The following is a 15,140-nucleotide window of genomic DNA, read 5'->3' on the forward strand; positions in this document are numbered from 1 at the left end:
CTCTTCTCTTCTGGTTCTCCTTCTATCTCTGTGGCAGCTCATTCTCAGGCTCATTTGCGGGCTCCTTGTCTGCCTCCCACACCTCTAATTGTGGGAGTCCCTCAGGGCTCAGTTCTGGTTCCTCTTCTGTTCTGCATGTACATCCACTCCCTTGGAGACCTCATTCACTATTCACTCTCACGGCTTCAACTACCATCGCTATGTGGATGATTCCCAAATCTACAACTCCAGCCCTGACCTCGCTCCTTCTCTGCAGTTTTGCATATCCTCCTGCATTCAGGACATCTGTATTCATATTTCACAGCGACTTCTCAAAGTGTCCTAAACAGAACTCCACATCTTCTCACCCGAAACCCGTCCTCCCCAAGACTTTCCTATCACTGTAGACAGCACCACCATTCTCCCTGTCTCACAAGCCCATGAACTAGACATTATCTTCAACTCATTTCTCTTGTTCAAACCACATACTCATATTGTCACCAAATCCTGTCAGTTCTACTTTCACATTTCCAGAATCTACCCCTTCCTGTCCATCCAAACAGCCACTATGCTGATCCAAGCACTTATCATACCCTGCCTAGACTACTGCATCAACCTCCACACTGTCGTCCCTGCCGCCTGTCTTTTCTTTCTCCATTCCATACTTCACTCTGCTACTTGGATCATTTTTCTAAAAAGAACTAGTTCTGTCTCCCCACTCCCCCAAAACCTCCATCCACGTCCGCATCAAACAGAAACTCCCCAATATTGGCTTTGTGGGCAGGGAACGTGTTTACCAACTCTGTTATACCATGCTTTTCCAAGTGCTTAGTATGGTGCTCTGCACATAGTAAGTGCTCAGTAAATTTGATTGGTTTATTGACTGATTGGCTTTAAAGTGCTCATTCAGCTACCTGCCTCCTATCTTATCTCCCTGATCTCCTATTACTACCCAATCTGTACAGTTTGCTCCTCTAAAACCAACCGACTCTCTGCACCTCCATCTTGTCTATCTCACCGCCGACCCCTTGTCCGTGTCCCCGCACTGGTCTGCCACCCCTCCTCCCTTCATATACAACAGACCACTGCTTTCCCCACCTTCAAAGCCCTACTAAAATCACATCTCCCTCAAGAAGCCTTCCATGACTAAGCCTTCATTTCCCCTCTTCTTCCTCCCTTCTGCATTGCCTATGCACTTGGATCTGTACCCCTTATGCTCTTCATATTCACCCCCCACCCCAGCTCCACAACATTTATGCAGTCTCCTTCTCTAGACTGCAAGCTCCTTGTGGGCAGGAATTCTGTCTACCAACTCTATTGTATTGTTTTCTCCCAAGTGCTAGATAAAGTGCTCAACACAAATAAGCACTCAATAAATACAAAGGGCAGTGGAGCAGATGAGGCAATGGAGTGGGTGAGGGGGAAATTGAGAGGATGGGTCAATGGAGCAGGTGAAACAATGGAGTGGAGCATTTGAGAGTGGAGGGCAAGGGAGCAAATGAGGCGATGGAGGGGATGGCATGATGGGGAAAGGGACACCTTGTCTGCACTGGGGTGTGGGTAACTCCCCTTCTCTCTCCCCTTCTCACCCTTGTCCACTTGAACCTCGGTCCAAAGCTCGCCCATCTTCCCTGGAAGCGGAGGTGCAGCATTTTCCTCCAGGCTCAATGTTATCCTCTTACCCCCACTGTTTGGGAATACAGCGGAACCAGCTGGAGTACTGTAAGACGCCTGATAATGCGGCTATTTTCTGCTGTCCCGTCTTAATCTTGTTACACAAATGGCTGTGAAGAGATTCATGAATTTTAATTTTGCCCTCCGTTTTAGAGCCCATGTCAGTCTTCTACAGCTGCCTTTGGAGTGGGGACAGAGGCTGGAGTTGGAGCTAAACAGGAGATGGGGCTGGGGGTTCAGCTGGAACTGAGCAGGGGGACTGGTGAGCAGGAGCTGGGGAAGGGGCTAGGGGCTGAGCTGGGGGCTGGGTCTGGGGCTAGGAGCTTAGCTGGGGCCAAGCTGGGACAGGGGGCTTCCTCTCCCCCGCCCCAAGGTGCAGTCTTGGCCGGGTAAGGGGTTGGAAAGCCCCTGGAGAACAGCTGATTGAGGTAGCCATCCTTGGGGCTGGCTGGTAATAGTAATAATAATAATAATAATAGTATTTGTTAAGTGCTTACTATGTGCCAAGCTCTGTTCTAAGCACTGGGGTAGATGCAAGATAATCAGGTTGTTCCACGTGAGGCTCACCATCTTAATCTCCATTTTACAGATGAGGTAACTGAGGCACAGAGAAGTTAAGTGGCTTGCCCAAGGTCACACAGCAGACAAGTGGCAGAGTCAGGATTAGAACCCATGTCCTCTGACTCCCAAGCCCGTGCTCTTTCCACTAAACCACACTGGTATAGAATGTGAGTTTGTTTCTAGACTGTAAGATCATTGTGGGCAGGGAGTATGTCTATTTATTGTTATATTGTACTCTCCCAAGTGCTAAGTACAGTGCTGTGCACCCAGTAAGAGTTCAATAAATGCAATTGAATGAATGAATGAATGAATGAATGAATGAATGGTTGCTGTTGGCTTCACTCATTCCCACCCCGCACCGCCTGGCACAGTGTGAGTGGGGTACCTCTGCCAGGTGCCCCCAATAATCAGAGCAGGTCTTGGGGGTTGGGGGTCGATTCACCTGGGGCTGGAGGGGAGGGGAAGTCCAGAGGTTCTAGGGATGGCGGGAGTCAGTATGCACCCTTGCAATGGGCCCGGAAGTCTTGGGAGCCCTGCAGGGCTCTCACTACCCAGAACTGGCTCTGGGGAGGTGGTGATTGAAAGGTGGACAGGCAGACCCGTCAACCACAGTGCAGCAAACACCCCGTGGCTGGAAAGAGGGTGAGTGGAGAAGCAGCTGGAGAACCGAGCTGTCCTGGGCCTGTTATCCAGCAGAGGCCTGAGCTCCTCCTTCCCTGGCAGAGGCTGGGCTCCCCATCTCCCAACGACACCTGGCCCCAAGAAGCAGAATGGCCTAGAGGCTAAAGCATGGGCCTGAGGCTCTGAGGACCTGGGTTTTAATTTCAGCTCTGCCACCTGTTTACTATGTGACCTTCATGTCTCTGGGCCTCAGTTACCTCATCTGTAAAATGGGGATTAACACTGTGGGCCCCACGTGGAACATGGACTGTGTCCAATGTGATTAGCTTGTATCTACCCCCAGCACTCAGCACAGTGCCTAGAATATAGTAAGCGCTGGACAAATACCATTATTTTTTTTTTAAAGCCAGTTAGAGCCACCAGCTCCCTGGTCATCATCACCATGGGAAAGAACAGGGCACTGGAAGGTGAAGCAGTGTGGCTAAAAAAGCAGCGTGGTTTAGTGGAACGAGAGCGGGCTTGGGTGTCAGAGGTTGTGGGTTCTAGTTCCAGCTCCGCCACTTGTCTGCTGTGTGACCTTGGGCAAGCCACTTAACTTCTCTGTGCCTCAGTTACCTCATCTGTAAAATGGGGATTAAGACTGTCAGCCCCATGTGGGAACACCTGATTACCTTGTATCTACCCCAGTGCTTAGAACTGTTTTTGACTCATAGTAAGCCCTTAAAAAATACCATAATTATTATATTCAGAACAGCCTGAGCCCCTCAGGTCCATTTTTGGGATGTCCTGGGCCCCTCCACACCCACCACTTAATGTTCCCAGTGTTCCACTTGCCATTGATTCATTCAATCATATTTATTGAGCGCTTATTGTGTGCAGAGCACTGTACTAAGCACTTGGGAAGTCCAAGTTGGCAACATCTAGAGACGGTCCCTACCCGACAGCGGGCTCACAGTCTAGCAGGGGGAGACAGACAACAAAACAAGACATAGTAACAAAATAAAATAGAATAGTAAATATGTACAAGTAAAATAGAGTAATAAATATGTACAAACATTGAATATGAATATTCAATCGTATTTATTGAGCGCTTACTGTGTGCACAGCACTGTACTAAGTGCTTGGGAAGTACAAGTTGGCAACATCTAGAGACGGTCCCTTTGGAGGGTCCTGGGAATGGATGATTGAAAATCCAAAGTGAACGATTTTATAATGGATCCAAAGAAGTCAGCACTGCAGGACTAAGCACTTTCCCAACCGCTCATAATTATAACCAGTGTGTAGAAAGTAGGGAGCCCATGCAATTAGAACAGGCATAGACAATGTATAGAGCCCATGTGTTTATAACAGATTTTTAGAATGCATAGAGCTCTTGCAATTATCAGAGATTTATAGAATGTATAAACCCATGCAATTATAGTGGATGTATAGAATATATAGATTCCCACATAGCTAATGAATATGTGGAATGTATAGAACCCATACAACTATATTGTATGGACCTCGTTCAATTTTAACTGATGTGTAGAATGTATAGAATCCCTGCAGTTATAAAGGGCATTTAAATGAGAGCCTGGACTTGGGAGTCAGAGGACCTGGGTTCTAATCTCAGCTCCACCACTCGCTGCTGGGTGACCTTGGGCAAGTAATTAACTTCTCAGTGCCTCAGTTACCTCATCTATAAAGTGGGGATTCAATCCTACTCTCTCCTACTTAGACTTTAAGTCCCAAATGGAACAGTGACTGTATCTGGCCTGATTATATTATATCTACCCCAGTGCTTAGTTCAGTGCTTGGCACATAGTAAACAGTTAACATGTACCATTAAAATATCTATATTATATGAAGATATAGGTATATAAAATGGACATGTAGGATGTAGAGAGCCCCAGGCCACACAGCTCCTGAAGTGAACATTGCTGTGCCAACATTCCGGCTGGTGAGGAAATGGGAGGTTGAGATTTTTCAATCTGGTTTTGAGGCTGAAAAACAGTGCTGCTTAATGGAGTGATCCCAGGCCTGGATGTCAGAAGGACCAAAGTTCTAATTCATTCATTCATTCATTCATTCATTCAATCGTATTTATTGAGCGCTTACTGTGTGCAGAGCACTGTACTAAGCTCTTGGGAAGTATAAGTTCCAGCTCCACCACTTGTCTGCTGTGTGACCTTGGGCAAATCATTTCACTTCCCTGTGCCTCAGTTCCCTCATCTGTAAAATGAGGGGGTCCCATATGGCCATGGACTGTGTCCAACCTGATTAGCTTGGAGCTATCCCAGTGCTTAGTACAGTGTCTGACACATAGTAAGCGCTTAACAAATGCCATTTTAAAAAGAGTATTGGCTTTATTTCTGGAAGGCTGGCATAGCCTTCCTGCGCCTGGGGGGTGCTGCCCCCCAACTCCTGGGAGAGAGCAGCCTGGCCTCTGAGGGGCCCACGGTTCTGAGGGACATTCCCTGGGGGTGCAGCCACTCACTCCAGCTGTCCAAAGATCCATGCTCTGCCAAGCCCTCCAAGCAGCAGGGGCTGTGGGGATCATTCATTCAATTGTATTTACTGAGCACTCACTGTGTGCAGAACACTGTATCCTGACTGTCGGCCATGGGGCTCCTGATGACTGTGGGGCTCCTGATGGCCTGAGAGCTCCTAATAAAAATCATAATAATTGTGGTATTTGTTGTGTGTCAATACAAGCAAATCGTGTTGAACACAGTCCCTGTCCTGCATGGGGCTCACAGTGTTAATCCTCATTTTACAGATGAGGTAACTGAGCCCCAGGGAAGTGTAGTGACTTGCCCAACACCACACAGCAGACAAATGGTGGAGCTGGGATTAGAACCCATGACTTTCTGATTCCCAGGCCTGTGCTCTATCCACTACACCATTAGAGAACTGGGCCCTGTCTGCCCTCAAGTGTGCCCACAGGTGGCTTCACTCTTCCCCTCCAGACTGTAAGCTCTGTAACCTGTGCTATGCGGCTTCTTTGGCCTTGGGGCAACTGATGGCCATGGGCTCCTGTTGAGCCTGGCATTCCTGACGGCCCCTAGGCTCATGACGGCCACAGGCTCCTCACAGCCATGGGGCTCCTCACAGCCATGGGGCTCCTGACGGTCATGGGCTCCTGATAGGCATGGGACTGAAGGACCCAGGGGCCCAGGTCCGTGGCAGTGTCACTCGAGGGGCTCACATTAGGCTTACTGGGCAGCTGATGAGTGCAGCCGTTGGGAGCACAGAGTCGACTCCAGTGGTGCAAGCCACAGCAGCTGGGGCACCGGGCATCCATGACCCGCTGCCATGAAAGAGATGGGCTGGGAACTGAGAAGCAGGCCCCGTCCAGGTTGGGGGGTGGGGGGGAATCTTTGCCTCATCTCTGCCACAAGCCATGCCCGCCAAAAATGGCCCATCGGCCTCCCCTGACTTTTCCATTCTTGTTTCTTTTTCCAGCTGAAGGCCGGATGCCGGGGCATCTACGAGGAAAACCTCCACTATCCACTTCTCTTGCTTTTAACCAAGCCGGATTAGGGACACCAAAGAGCGAGAGGAGGTAGGAAAACAGCTGAGTGGATCGGGAGGGGGTTTGTATGCCCCTGAGGAGATGCACCTGGTGAGGAGAGTCCCCACCGGCCCACTGACCACCGACCGACGCGCTGACCGCAGGAAGCCCTGGGCCTCTCACTGTCATCGCCTCTGTGGACATTGTTCTACTGTCACGATTCTCCCCCTCCCTGGCCACATCGCCAGACCCTGCGACCCCTCCCCTAAACTCCCCAGGCACAACCTGGTCTTCCCACCAGCCTTCCTAGGACAAGCAGCACTTCCTGCTCCCATTGGCTTTGTTTGCATTTAAAAACTCCTCAGGGGCCTCCGTTCTCTGTTCCCCAAATGCTTTCGCTGGTGGGTGGATTTGGTTTTATTTTCACGTTTTACATTTGTCTGTTTCCTGAGATCTGGAAAGCCGCCAACATCAGACAGCCCTCTCCCTCCCTGTCCACCCCCACTGGAGAAGTGTGTCTGTCTGTCTGCCTATCCCTAACCACTTCAAATGTGGCCGATTAAACCTACTGGAGGCAGAGCTCGACCCTCGTCCCAGCAGCGGCGGCGGGGCTTTCCGAGGACGGGAAAGAAATGACTCCCTCAGACAAAAGCCTCATAAACTGACCATTTGTCCCTCGGCCACAATACGTCCCCCCCGCCCCCAGCTCCACCTCTCCAATTATGTGTGATTAGTCTCAGTATGTTGTGTCAAGAACAGGGAGTGTGCTGAGTGCTTATTATCTGTTTAGGTCCGAGAAGAGCACATTTAGGCCCTGACTATGAATGAAAAGAGATTTTATCCGGCCTAAAATCGAGCCTCAACTGCTCTCCAGCCCCGTGACCACCAGCCCCCAGCCCAAGAAATTCTCAGCAACCGGGGACTCCACCGCATTGCAGAGAAAGGATTTTATAACCCCGGTCGTGCGATGATCTCATTGAAATCGAGAGAATCCAGTTGTTCACGGCGACTCGAGTGCAAAGCCAGCACCTGACAGGGCCGGCAAGGGCGGCCAAAGCAGGTTTCTCTCTGCACATTCTTCGGCAGAATGACATCCCGCTCCCCGGTCTTGCCACGTTCCCGGAATACTCAATGCATTTAGTGTGATCCCGGACATGGTGCTGCACTTGGCTTTGTGACCAAGACAGCTATGAGGCCAGGAGCATCTCGCTCTCCCTGCTTCTTCACTCTGTGCCCCATTAAACCAACTTGGCCCAAGAGAACACCCCCACTGACACCTCCCCCTCCCCACTGCTGTTTCTATTCCTCACCCAGCAAACCCCTCACCGGTGATCCTGCGCTTGTCCTGGTGCTGGGCTAAGAACACCTAGGTGGCTCCTGGAAGGTGGAGGTCAAGCCGCAGTTAGAGCACACATTTCCGCCTCACAAAAACTTGAATTGCCATGGCAAGTGACGGGCTAACATCACAATAACAGTAATTTATTCCTCTTTGGATAAAGCAGCAGTCGACTCTCAGCTTCAGATAAAGACCAGAGGCCATTTAGCTCAATGGTTCAGTAAGGGCAGCTTATTTCTGAGCCGGTTTTAGGGATTCTGCCCCGAATTAATATTTTCCCCTGTAAAAATCAGAATTGGGTGGTGGAGTAGGAAGGTTTACTGCCAAAACCTAGGGAGAAAGAGCACAAGCAATATTTCCACACTGAGTCACAGTGCAAGTCTGACACAGACAAAGGAAAGCCACCAAGCCTGTGGGGAAGGGGCTTCTCTCCCACTTCCATCCAATAGTTTGGTTGGGAGACCAGAGCTCATCCCCACATCCCCTGCACAGGGAAATCCAGGAGCTGGCAGGACCTGAGTCTGAATGCATGCCTGGCAGCCAACAAAATGCACATCTCTCTCTCTCTGGGAAGACAGGGTCTCCAGATGAGGGGCCAGCAGCCATCTGGCCAATGTCTTTTACCCTGGGTGCAGGACCACAGGAGCCTGCCAGGAAGGTGGGTAGCCTGGGCCTCCCTGGACGGCCCTAGCCAGTGGGTTGAATCTTATCGGCAAAAGTATCTGTATCGGGTGCCAAGTAAAATCCTGATGGAATTCCAGACAGTGAAAGGGCCCGTGGCCGGGCTCTCCCCAGGACCTGGGCTCAGGGAAGGGCAGGGCCGTGGTGATTGGGGTGGGGGTGTTTCGGGTGCTCCCTGGGAAGGCGAGTGGGAAGCTTGTGCCATTCTAACAGAACAGTCTACTTTTGTCATGGCCGTGGAGGGAAAGGTCAGGGGTTACACATGCAGTTGTTGGTTTCCTGTCTTCACTGGGGGATGAGAAGAAATTATTTCTGGGCATCAGGGTAGAAAGTACCAGGATGGTCAGCCTCCGTGGATGGCTCTTTGAAACCGTGAGATCTCCGCAGTCCAGGGGAACAGTGGGCAGGACAGCTGGAGTGCAGAGAAGCCCCCACTGGCTCCAAGTGCCAGCCAGGTCCGCTGCTCCAGATGAAGGCCGGGCCCTGGGCAGGGGCAATGCAGGCTCCCGCCCCTCCCAGTTTCAGCTAGGCCCTCTGCTCCCAATGAAGTTTGGGCCCTGGGCAGGAGCAGGGCAGTCTCCAACCCCTCCTTTGTCCTCCTAACCGGAATCTCCAGGAAAAAGCCAGAGGCGGAGCTACCTCCCCAAGGAACCCTTGGGGAACCCGGGCGGCGGCAGAGAAGTCGCTCGCCAGAGTTGGTTATGCCAAATGCCTTCGATTTTCAGCAAGGAGAAGGCAGCAAACGGGAACCTACGTGTTCAAAACAACCAACTGATAGGGTGATGCTATTTTGTAGAAATTGTGTATTTTGTTAATTCTTGCACTGAGGTGAAAACACAGCGGCCATTAAGGAAGGGTAATTTCCAGGATGGGTTTTCAGGTAAAAATTGTCGGGCCGTGAAAGCCCTCCAGGTCCATTGCATGGGCGCATTGGAGGGGAGTTGGCTTCCCCTCAGGGCCGGGTGGGGGCGGGCCGGGTCCTGCAGAGGGAGGACTTGTTGAATCGGACTGGACGATCTAGCAGTTGAGCTGGTGAATAGAAGGATTAGCCCCCTCCCGAGCCCTGGATCTGTGACCAGATGTCTGCCCCGAACTAGTTAACGGCTGCAGATGGATTGGAGTGTTTGGATCTCTCGCCAGCCAGGAGTGCTGTCGTTTCCGAGCAGCAGAATGGAACCTACCTGCCTCCGACAGCGCCCCCGGCCTCTGGCCTCTGACCCCCACCCCACACCTGGGATTCCTTTGTGCCAGCTCACCCCAGCCCACCCAGCCTTCAGCCCACGAAACCCCCAACCCATCTGGGAGGAGCAGCAGCCATATATACTGAGCACTCACTTGGTACACTGTGCTGGACTCAATTGTAGTGGTAGTGGTATTAAACAGTTACTGAGTGCAGTGCACTGTCCTAAGCACTAGGAAGGAATACACAGGTGGGAATTAGATGAAGTCCCTCACCCTCAAGGGAATCACAGGCTCTTGAGCAGTGTAGAATAACGAAGCTATATGTTCCCTGCCCACAAGGATCTTCCCCTCTAATCTCCGTCCCTCAGACAGCCCAGCCCCCCAACTTCCCAGGCAGGGCCAGGCCATCCTCAGAGTTGAACAATTCCCTGTCCACCACATTGGGCAGTGGAACAAGGAGTCCTTGGAGGATGGGATCAGCCTCTGGCAACAGGAATGGAGGTGGAAGAGCTACTGGTGTTTGGATGTGGGGATGCGGGCCCCAGTCTCCCCCAAGATAAGCATTCCTGGCTCCGGAGATGGGTGAATCCAGGAATTCATCCAGAGTCAGATCTCAGGAGTCGGAGCCACAGGGCAAGAGGGGTCGGTCCCTAGGCTGACAGGTGTTTTCCAGGTCAGGGAGCACCCCCTAGGAACAGGGCAAGAGCCGAGTTAACCTCGCTGCACAAAGTAGGGCTGCTTCTCCTTCCAAAATCCGTGGTTGCCTCCGAGGGCAGCTGGCCAGGGGGATCGGTCCATTCCAGGGGGTGGGAGAAAACACACACACACACACACACACACACACACACAGACACACACACACACACACACACACACACACACACACACACACCCAGCCCTCCCAGAAGGCGGCCTGGGCACCAGAAGGCGGCCTGGGCACCTGAGAGCTGGGAAACGTCCTTACGCCAGCAAGCAGGGATGGAAGCCGGTTGGCAGCGGGAGAGTCAACAGTTAACCGAGTCTCCGAAGCAGGTCTAGACAGCCGCTGTGTATTGGAAACCGTGCCACTGAAGATGGCTTGGTATTGCAAACTGAGGAAGAAAATTGTTTTTAATTAGCACCTTCATAAGAACTGCTGATTAATACTGTTTTGTTTGGTGAAAAGCTTTCAACTGAGTAATTTGTCCAGCCATTACAACAGTTTTGTTAGCGCAGGGACTCCTGTGGTTAAACACAAACAGCGGATGATAATGGTGGAAGATGAGTTTGTCATGTAACAATTTACCTTATTGAAAAAAGCTTTATATAAAACCCAATACAGTAGGGACCAGCCGAAATCACATATTTTAAATCCTTCCCAAATTGCAGTGTGCTGTGTTGGTGGTTTTCGGGGACTAGAAGCAGATTTTATATCATTTATAAAATTATATACACAATTTAAAAGTGGCAGAGCGTGGACGGTCCATGCTGTTGGAGCGGCCCGCTCCAGGGCAGCCAAGGGGGTCTGTCGGCAAACACCACCCACCTCCTTAAGGAGGCTGGGATACCGGATCCAGATTAAGCTCGGGATTCAGCCAGGGGGTGCTCGGGTTGGGATTTCCACGCCTGCAATCTCTAACGAAGGAACGCTCTCACACTCTCTCTTCCTCTCCCTCCCTGTCTCTAATTGTCTCTCCCTCTCCCTGTCTGTCTTCCTGTCTCTTCTCCCTCTCCTCAGTCCCTCTCTCTGTCTGCCCCTCTCTCTTTCTCTTCGTCTGTCTCCATCACACAGGGACAGGAATGAGGGGCCCAGCCCGGCCCTTTTGGGGGGAAAGTCGTTTTCCTGGCCAAAAGAAGAGGAGCAGCATTGCCCAGTGGAAAGAGCCCAGGCCTGGGAGTCAGAAGGACTTGGGTTCTAATCCTGATTCCACCACTCGTCTGCTGGATGACCTTGGGCAAATCGCTTCACTTCTCGGTGCCACAGTTACCTCATCTGTAAAATGGGGATTAAGACTGTGAGCCCCATGTGGGACAGGGACTGTGTCCAGCCTAATTAGTTTGTATCTACCCCAGTGCTTAGAGCAGTGTTTGACACATAGTAAGTGCTTAACAAATACCATTATTATTAAAAAGCTAAGCCATTTGTACCTGTAGTCCCAGGGCCCCATACCTGGGGGACCACCTTGCCCACCCCAGAGACCTGGAGGTGTGTGAAGGGGGTGAGGGGACAGGGGCTTTCTCCCCCCGCCCCCCAACCCTAGCCATTTGCCAGAAGATTTACATCTAGATATCCCCATGAGCTCAGGCAGCCGATGGCTCGGTACGGGATTGGAGGATCCTGATTGAGCAGTTTGGGTTTTTTTTTTCAGCAGGCCTTTGGGGTAATAACAAGGGTTAAGGCTCACGGCAGTGCCAAATAAGCTTTAGACAGCATAATAGTCTGCAAAGAAAAGCCTCCGAGCACTAATGTGAAAGAAGAGCTGTCCACCACATGCAGCAAAAATCACCAAAGGTCATTTCATGGTAGCAATTGTGACATAAAATTGGTGGCCAATGCTACATGTCTAATACTGAGCACAGCTTTCTAAATGCTGAGCTCCTAGCGATGGCTGTCATTAAGTGCTTTCATCATAATAAACTTTAAACTGTTGGCTTTATGAACCGCCAGGCAGCTTCAGCTGTTCCCGGCCTGGTGCTTGCGGGGCTGTAAGTGTGACAAGACCCATTAGGAATTGCAACCATGTTTCAAGCGTACTTGGCTTCCCCACTCCCGGGGTGATTGCTGCTTATTAAACGGCATCTGGGAAGATTTTCCGCTGGCAATCTCGGACCGAGAGCTTTTTTGGGCTTTGACCTGCATTTCCTCCGAGACTTTCTCTGAGGAGTTTTTATAAGAGCAAAACTCCAGAGGATTTATAGCCACTTCTGATTAATACCTTTTCAGTTTTTCTAGCAACTCTCCCACTGCTCCTGCATCGAGAAAAGCTTTCATTGTTCCTAAGGTGCTTATTTGTGACCTTTTCTCTGCTTTCTGATTCCCTCTAACGCGCTCTCACTGAAACCCTCGGTGTGTAACCAAGACAGTAGTTGAAGTTCTTACAGTTCTAACGGGAGAAAGAAGGAGAGGCTTTTACATTTGGCAGAAAAAAAAAAGCCCCAAAAAAGAAAAGAGACAAACCCTATACTAATAAATGCGGGCGAGTGATTCTTCCCCTGAAAATCTCAACGTCACATCCGTGGCCACCATCTATCCCCACACACCCCTGGAAGCCTGAGGTGCAACCAGGGCCCCGGATCTTCAGGATGTCAGGGTTCTGACCCCATAGCTTCCTGAGAAATTGCTGCCACCCCCATGAGCCCACCTGGCTGCTGGGCCACATGCCTGCCCTCTGGGGCTAAGTTGTGGGGGTGGGGAAGGCCCTGGCATCGGGGGCCTGTAGAGGTAGGGATTCTGTGGACACACAGTCCGGCCCACCCGGGGGCACCCGTGGTCCCGTTTGGAGAACGCCCCGGCTCCACCTTTTCCATTACCCTCAGCAATCGACTCCATCTGGTTACAAAGCTTCCTTGGCCGAGTCCTGCTCCTAATGCCCTTATTAGTGCTCCTTTTCCTTCAGAGAGCATTTAGGTGGCTGTCTCAGGTGGGGACCATTACCCAATTAAATTGCCCATCTTCGGTGGGGGGGGGTTCCAGCAGGCTCAGCAAGGGGCTCCAGGGATTGTGGGTAGAGCTGATTTCTGACCAGCAGGAGCACCCCCAGGAACGGCGAGGATCTGCTAGCAAGCTAGGCCCATCCTGCTTCTCACAGGTTGGTGTTGCCGGGTGCTGCATTAGTTTCAGGTCTCAAAGGGATGGGTTGTGGGGAAATGCCACAGAGCAGAAGGAGGGAGGGAAAAATGTAATGGGGTACATATGAATGGGTTCTAGGATAGTAATAATAATAATTGTAACATTTGTTAAGCATTTACTGTGTGCTAAGTACTGTACTAAGCACTCGAATGGATTCAAGCAAATCGAGTTGGACACAGTCCCTGTCCCGCTTGGGGCTCCCAATCTCCATCCCCATTTTACAGATGAGGTAACTGAGGCACCGAGAACTGATCAGCTGTCCCATCAATCAATCAGTAGCATTTATTGAGTGCTTACTATGTGCAGAGCACCACAGTAAGCACTTGGGACAATGCAGTACAACAGAATTAGCAGACACATTCCCTACCCATTACGAGCTAAGGTAGTAAGGTTTATTTTGACAAGGCTTGCCAAAGTTGGCAGCTGCTGCGCAATGGGCCATTGGTGGCACCCCCCGACAGTGACTGTGGGTTCTGGGCACTGAGCCAAGGGCTCACGTCCTCTCTGGGCCTCAGATTCCTGATCTGGGAAATGGGAGAAAGGTTCCTGACTCTCCATCCTTCCCTCCCAAGGCAGCTAGAAAGCTTAAGCAGAGAAGGCAGAGGCGAAAGCCCTTGGGGAGCATCAGGCATGGCCAAGGTGATGTCTGGCCAGCCCGGGTGGAGTTGAGGAGCCCGAGGCCTCCTCTGTGCTCTACATTCCCAGAGGACCCTATGGTGGGCATCGAGTGGCCCCGTGCTGAGCTCCTGGCCAGTGCCCGATCCAGGTCACAGGGTTGCCTGAAACTCAGGGGAGAGTAACTGGGCCCCCCAAAACTCATTCCGGGGCCACGCGTCCCCTTCTCCTGGCAGTGCCCCTTCCCGGCCTCCCCAGTGGGTCATCCAATGCCCTGGCAGTGGCGGGCTGACCTCTGGCATTCCCAGGCTCAAGATCAGATCTCCAGAGAGCGACATCAGGCAGTGGTCCAAGGGGATGGGGAGGGAGAGAGATGGGAGAAAAGTGGGAAAAAGACAAAAACAGTGTCTTGGGGGCAGGTGGGGGGAGTGGCTGAGTCCTGTAATTCTGCCTTGACTGGGGCTAGGGCATGGAGAGGGGCCTGTTCAGGTGGAAGTAACTTGGCCACCATCTTCGTGGCATAATTGGCCATCCTGAGGGGCTGATTCATATCTCTTCATAACCAACAGACCACCTTCAAAGCTTTATCCAAGGCACATCTCTTCCAAGAGGCCTTCCCTGACTAAGCCTTCATTTCCTCTTCTCCCACAGCCTTCTGCATTACCCTGATTTGTTCCTTTTATTCACTCCTCCCTCAGCCCCACAGCACTTATCTACATATCTGCAATTTCATGTATTTGTATTAATGTCTGTCTCCCCCTCTAGACTGTAACCTCATTGAAGGCAGGGAATGCATCTACCTACTCTGTTATATTGTGCTCTCCTATGCTCTTAGTCCAGTGCTCTGTGCACAGTAAGCACTCAATAAATACAATTGATTGGCTGCCAGGCAAGAGATTGGAGGTTCAAGTCCATCCTGGGTTAAAAGTAGTTGCAGAGTTCAGAGGGGATAAGTAAGCACTCAATAAATACGATTGAATGAAAGAATAAGACAGGTCCACGAACATGTAGTCTGTTCTGGTTCTCTGGAGGGAGAGTCAGAGGTGGATAGGGGAGAGTAAGGGGAGTAAACGGTTCATGCTGGTCCCTGGGGGAAAATTAGGAATGGAAAGGGGAGAGTCGGAGGGTGGATAGTTCATTCTGGATCACGGGTGGAGAGTCAGGGATGG

General features: G+C 51.2%; 1 protein-coding gene across 2 annotated transcripts in view; it reads left to right on the forward strand.

Moving 5' to 3' along the window:
- The window catches only part of CAMKMT (calmodulin-lysine N-methyltransferase), a 232,210-nt gene extending 220,819 nt beyond the window's left edge, over positions 1 to 11,391 (forward strand). The window contains exons 11-12 of one of the 2 annotated variants that reach the window (XM_038751551.1): positions 6,280 to 6,379; positions 11,245 to 11,391. In XM_038751551.1, the coding sequence (XP_038607479.1) occupies positions 6,280 to 6,357 (78 nt within the window). In that variant the 3' untranslated portion in view covers positions 6,358 to 6,379; positions 11,245 to 11,391. Of the gene's footprint in view, positions 1 to 6,279; positions 6,380 to 7,118; positions 8,422 to 11,244 lie in introns of those variants that run through there. The other variant, XM_038751550.1, reaches the window with a different exon arrangement.
- The last annotated feature ends 3,749 nt before the right edge of the window (positions 11,392 to 15,140 follow it).

The sequence above is a fragment of the Tachyglossus aculeatus genome, chromosome 9 (assembly GCF_015852505.1).
Source record: "Tachyglossus aculeatus isolate mTacAcu1 chromosome 9, mTacAcu1.pri, whole genome shotgun sequence".
Lineage (NCBI taxonomy): Eukaryota > Metazoa > Chordata > Mammalia > Monotremata > Tachyglossidae > Tachyglossus > Tachyglossus aculeatus.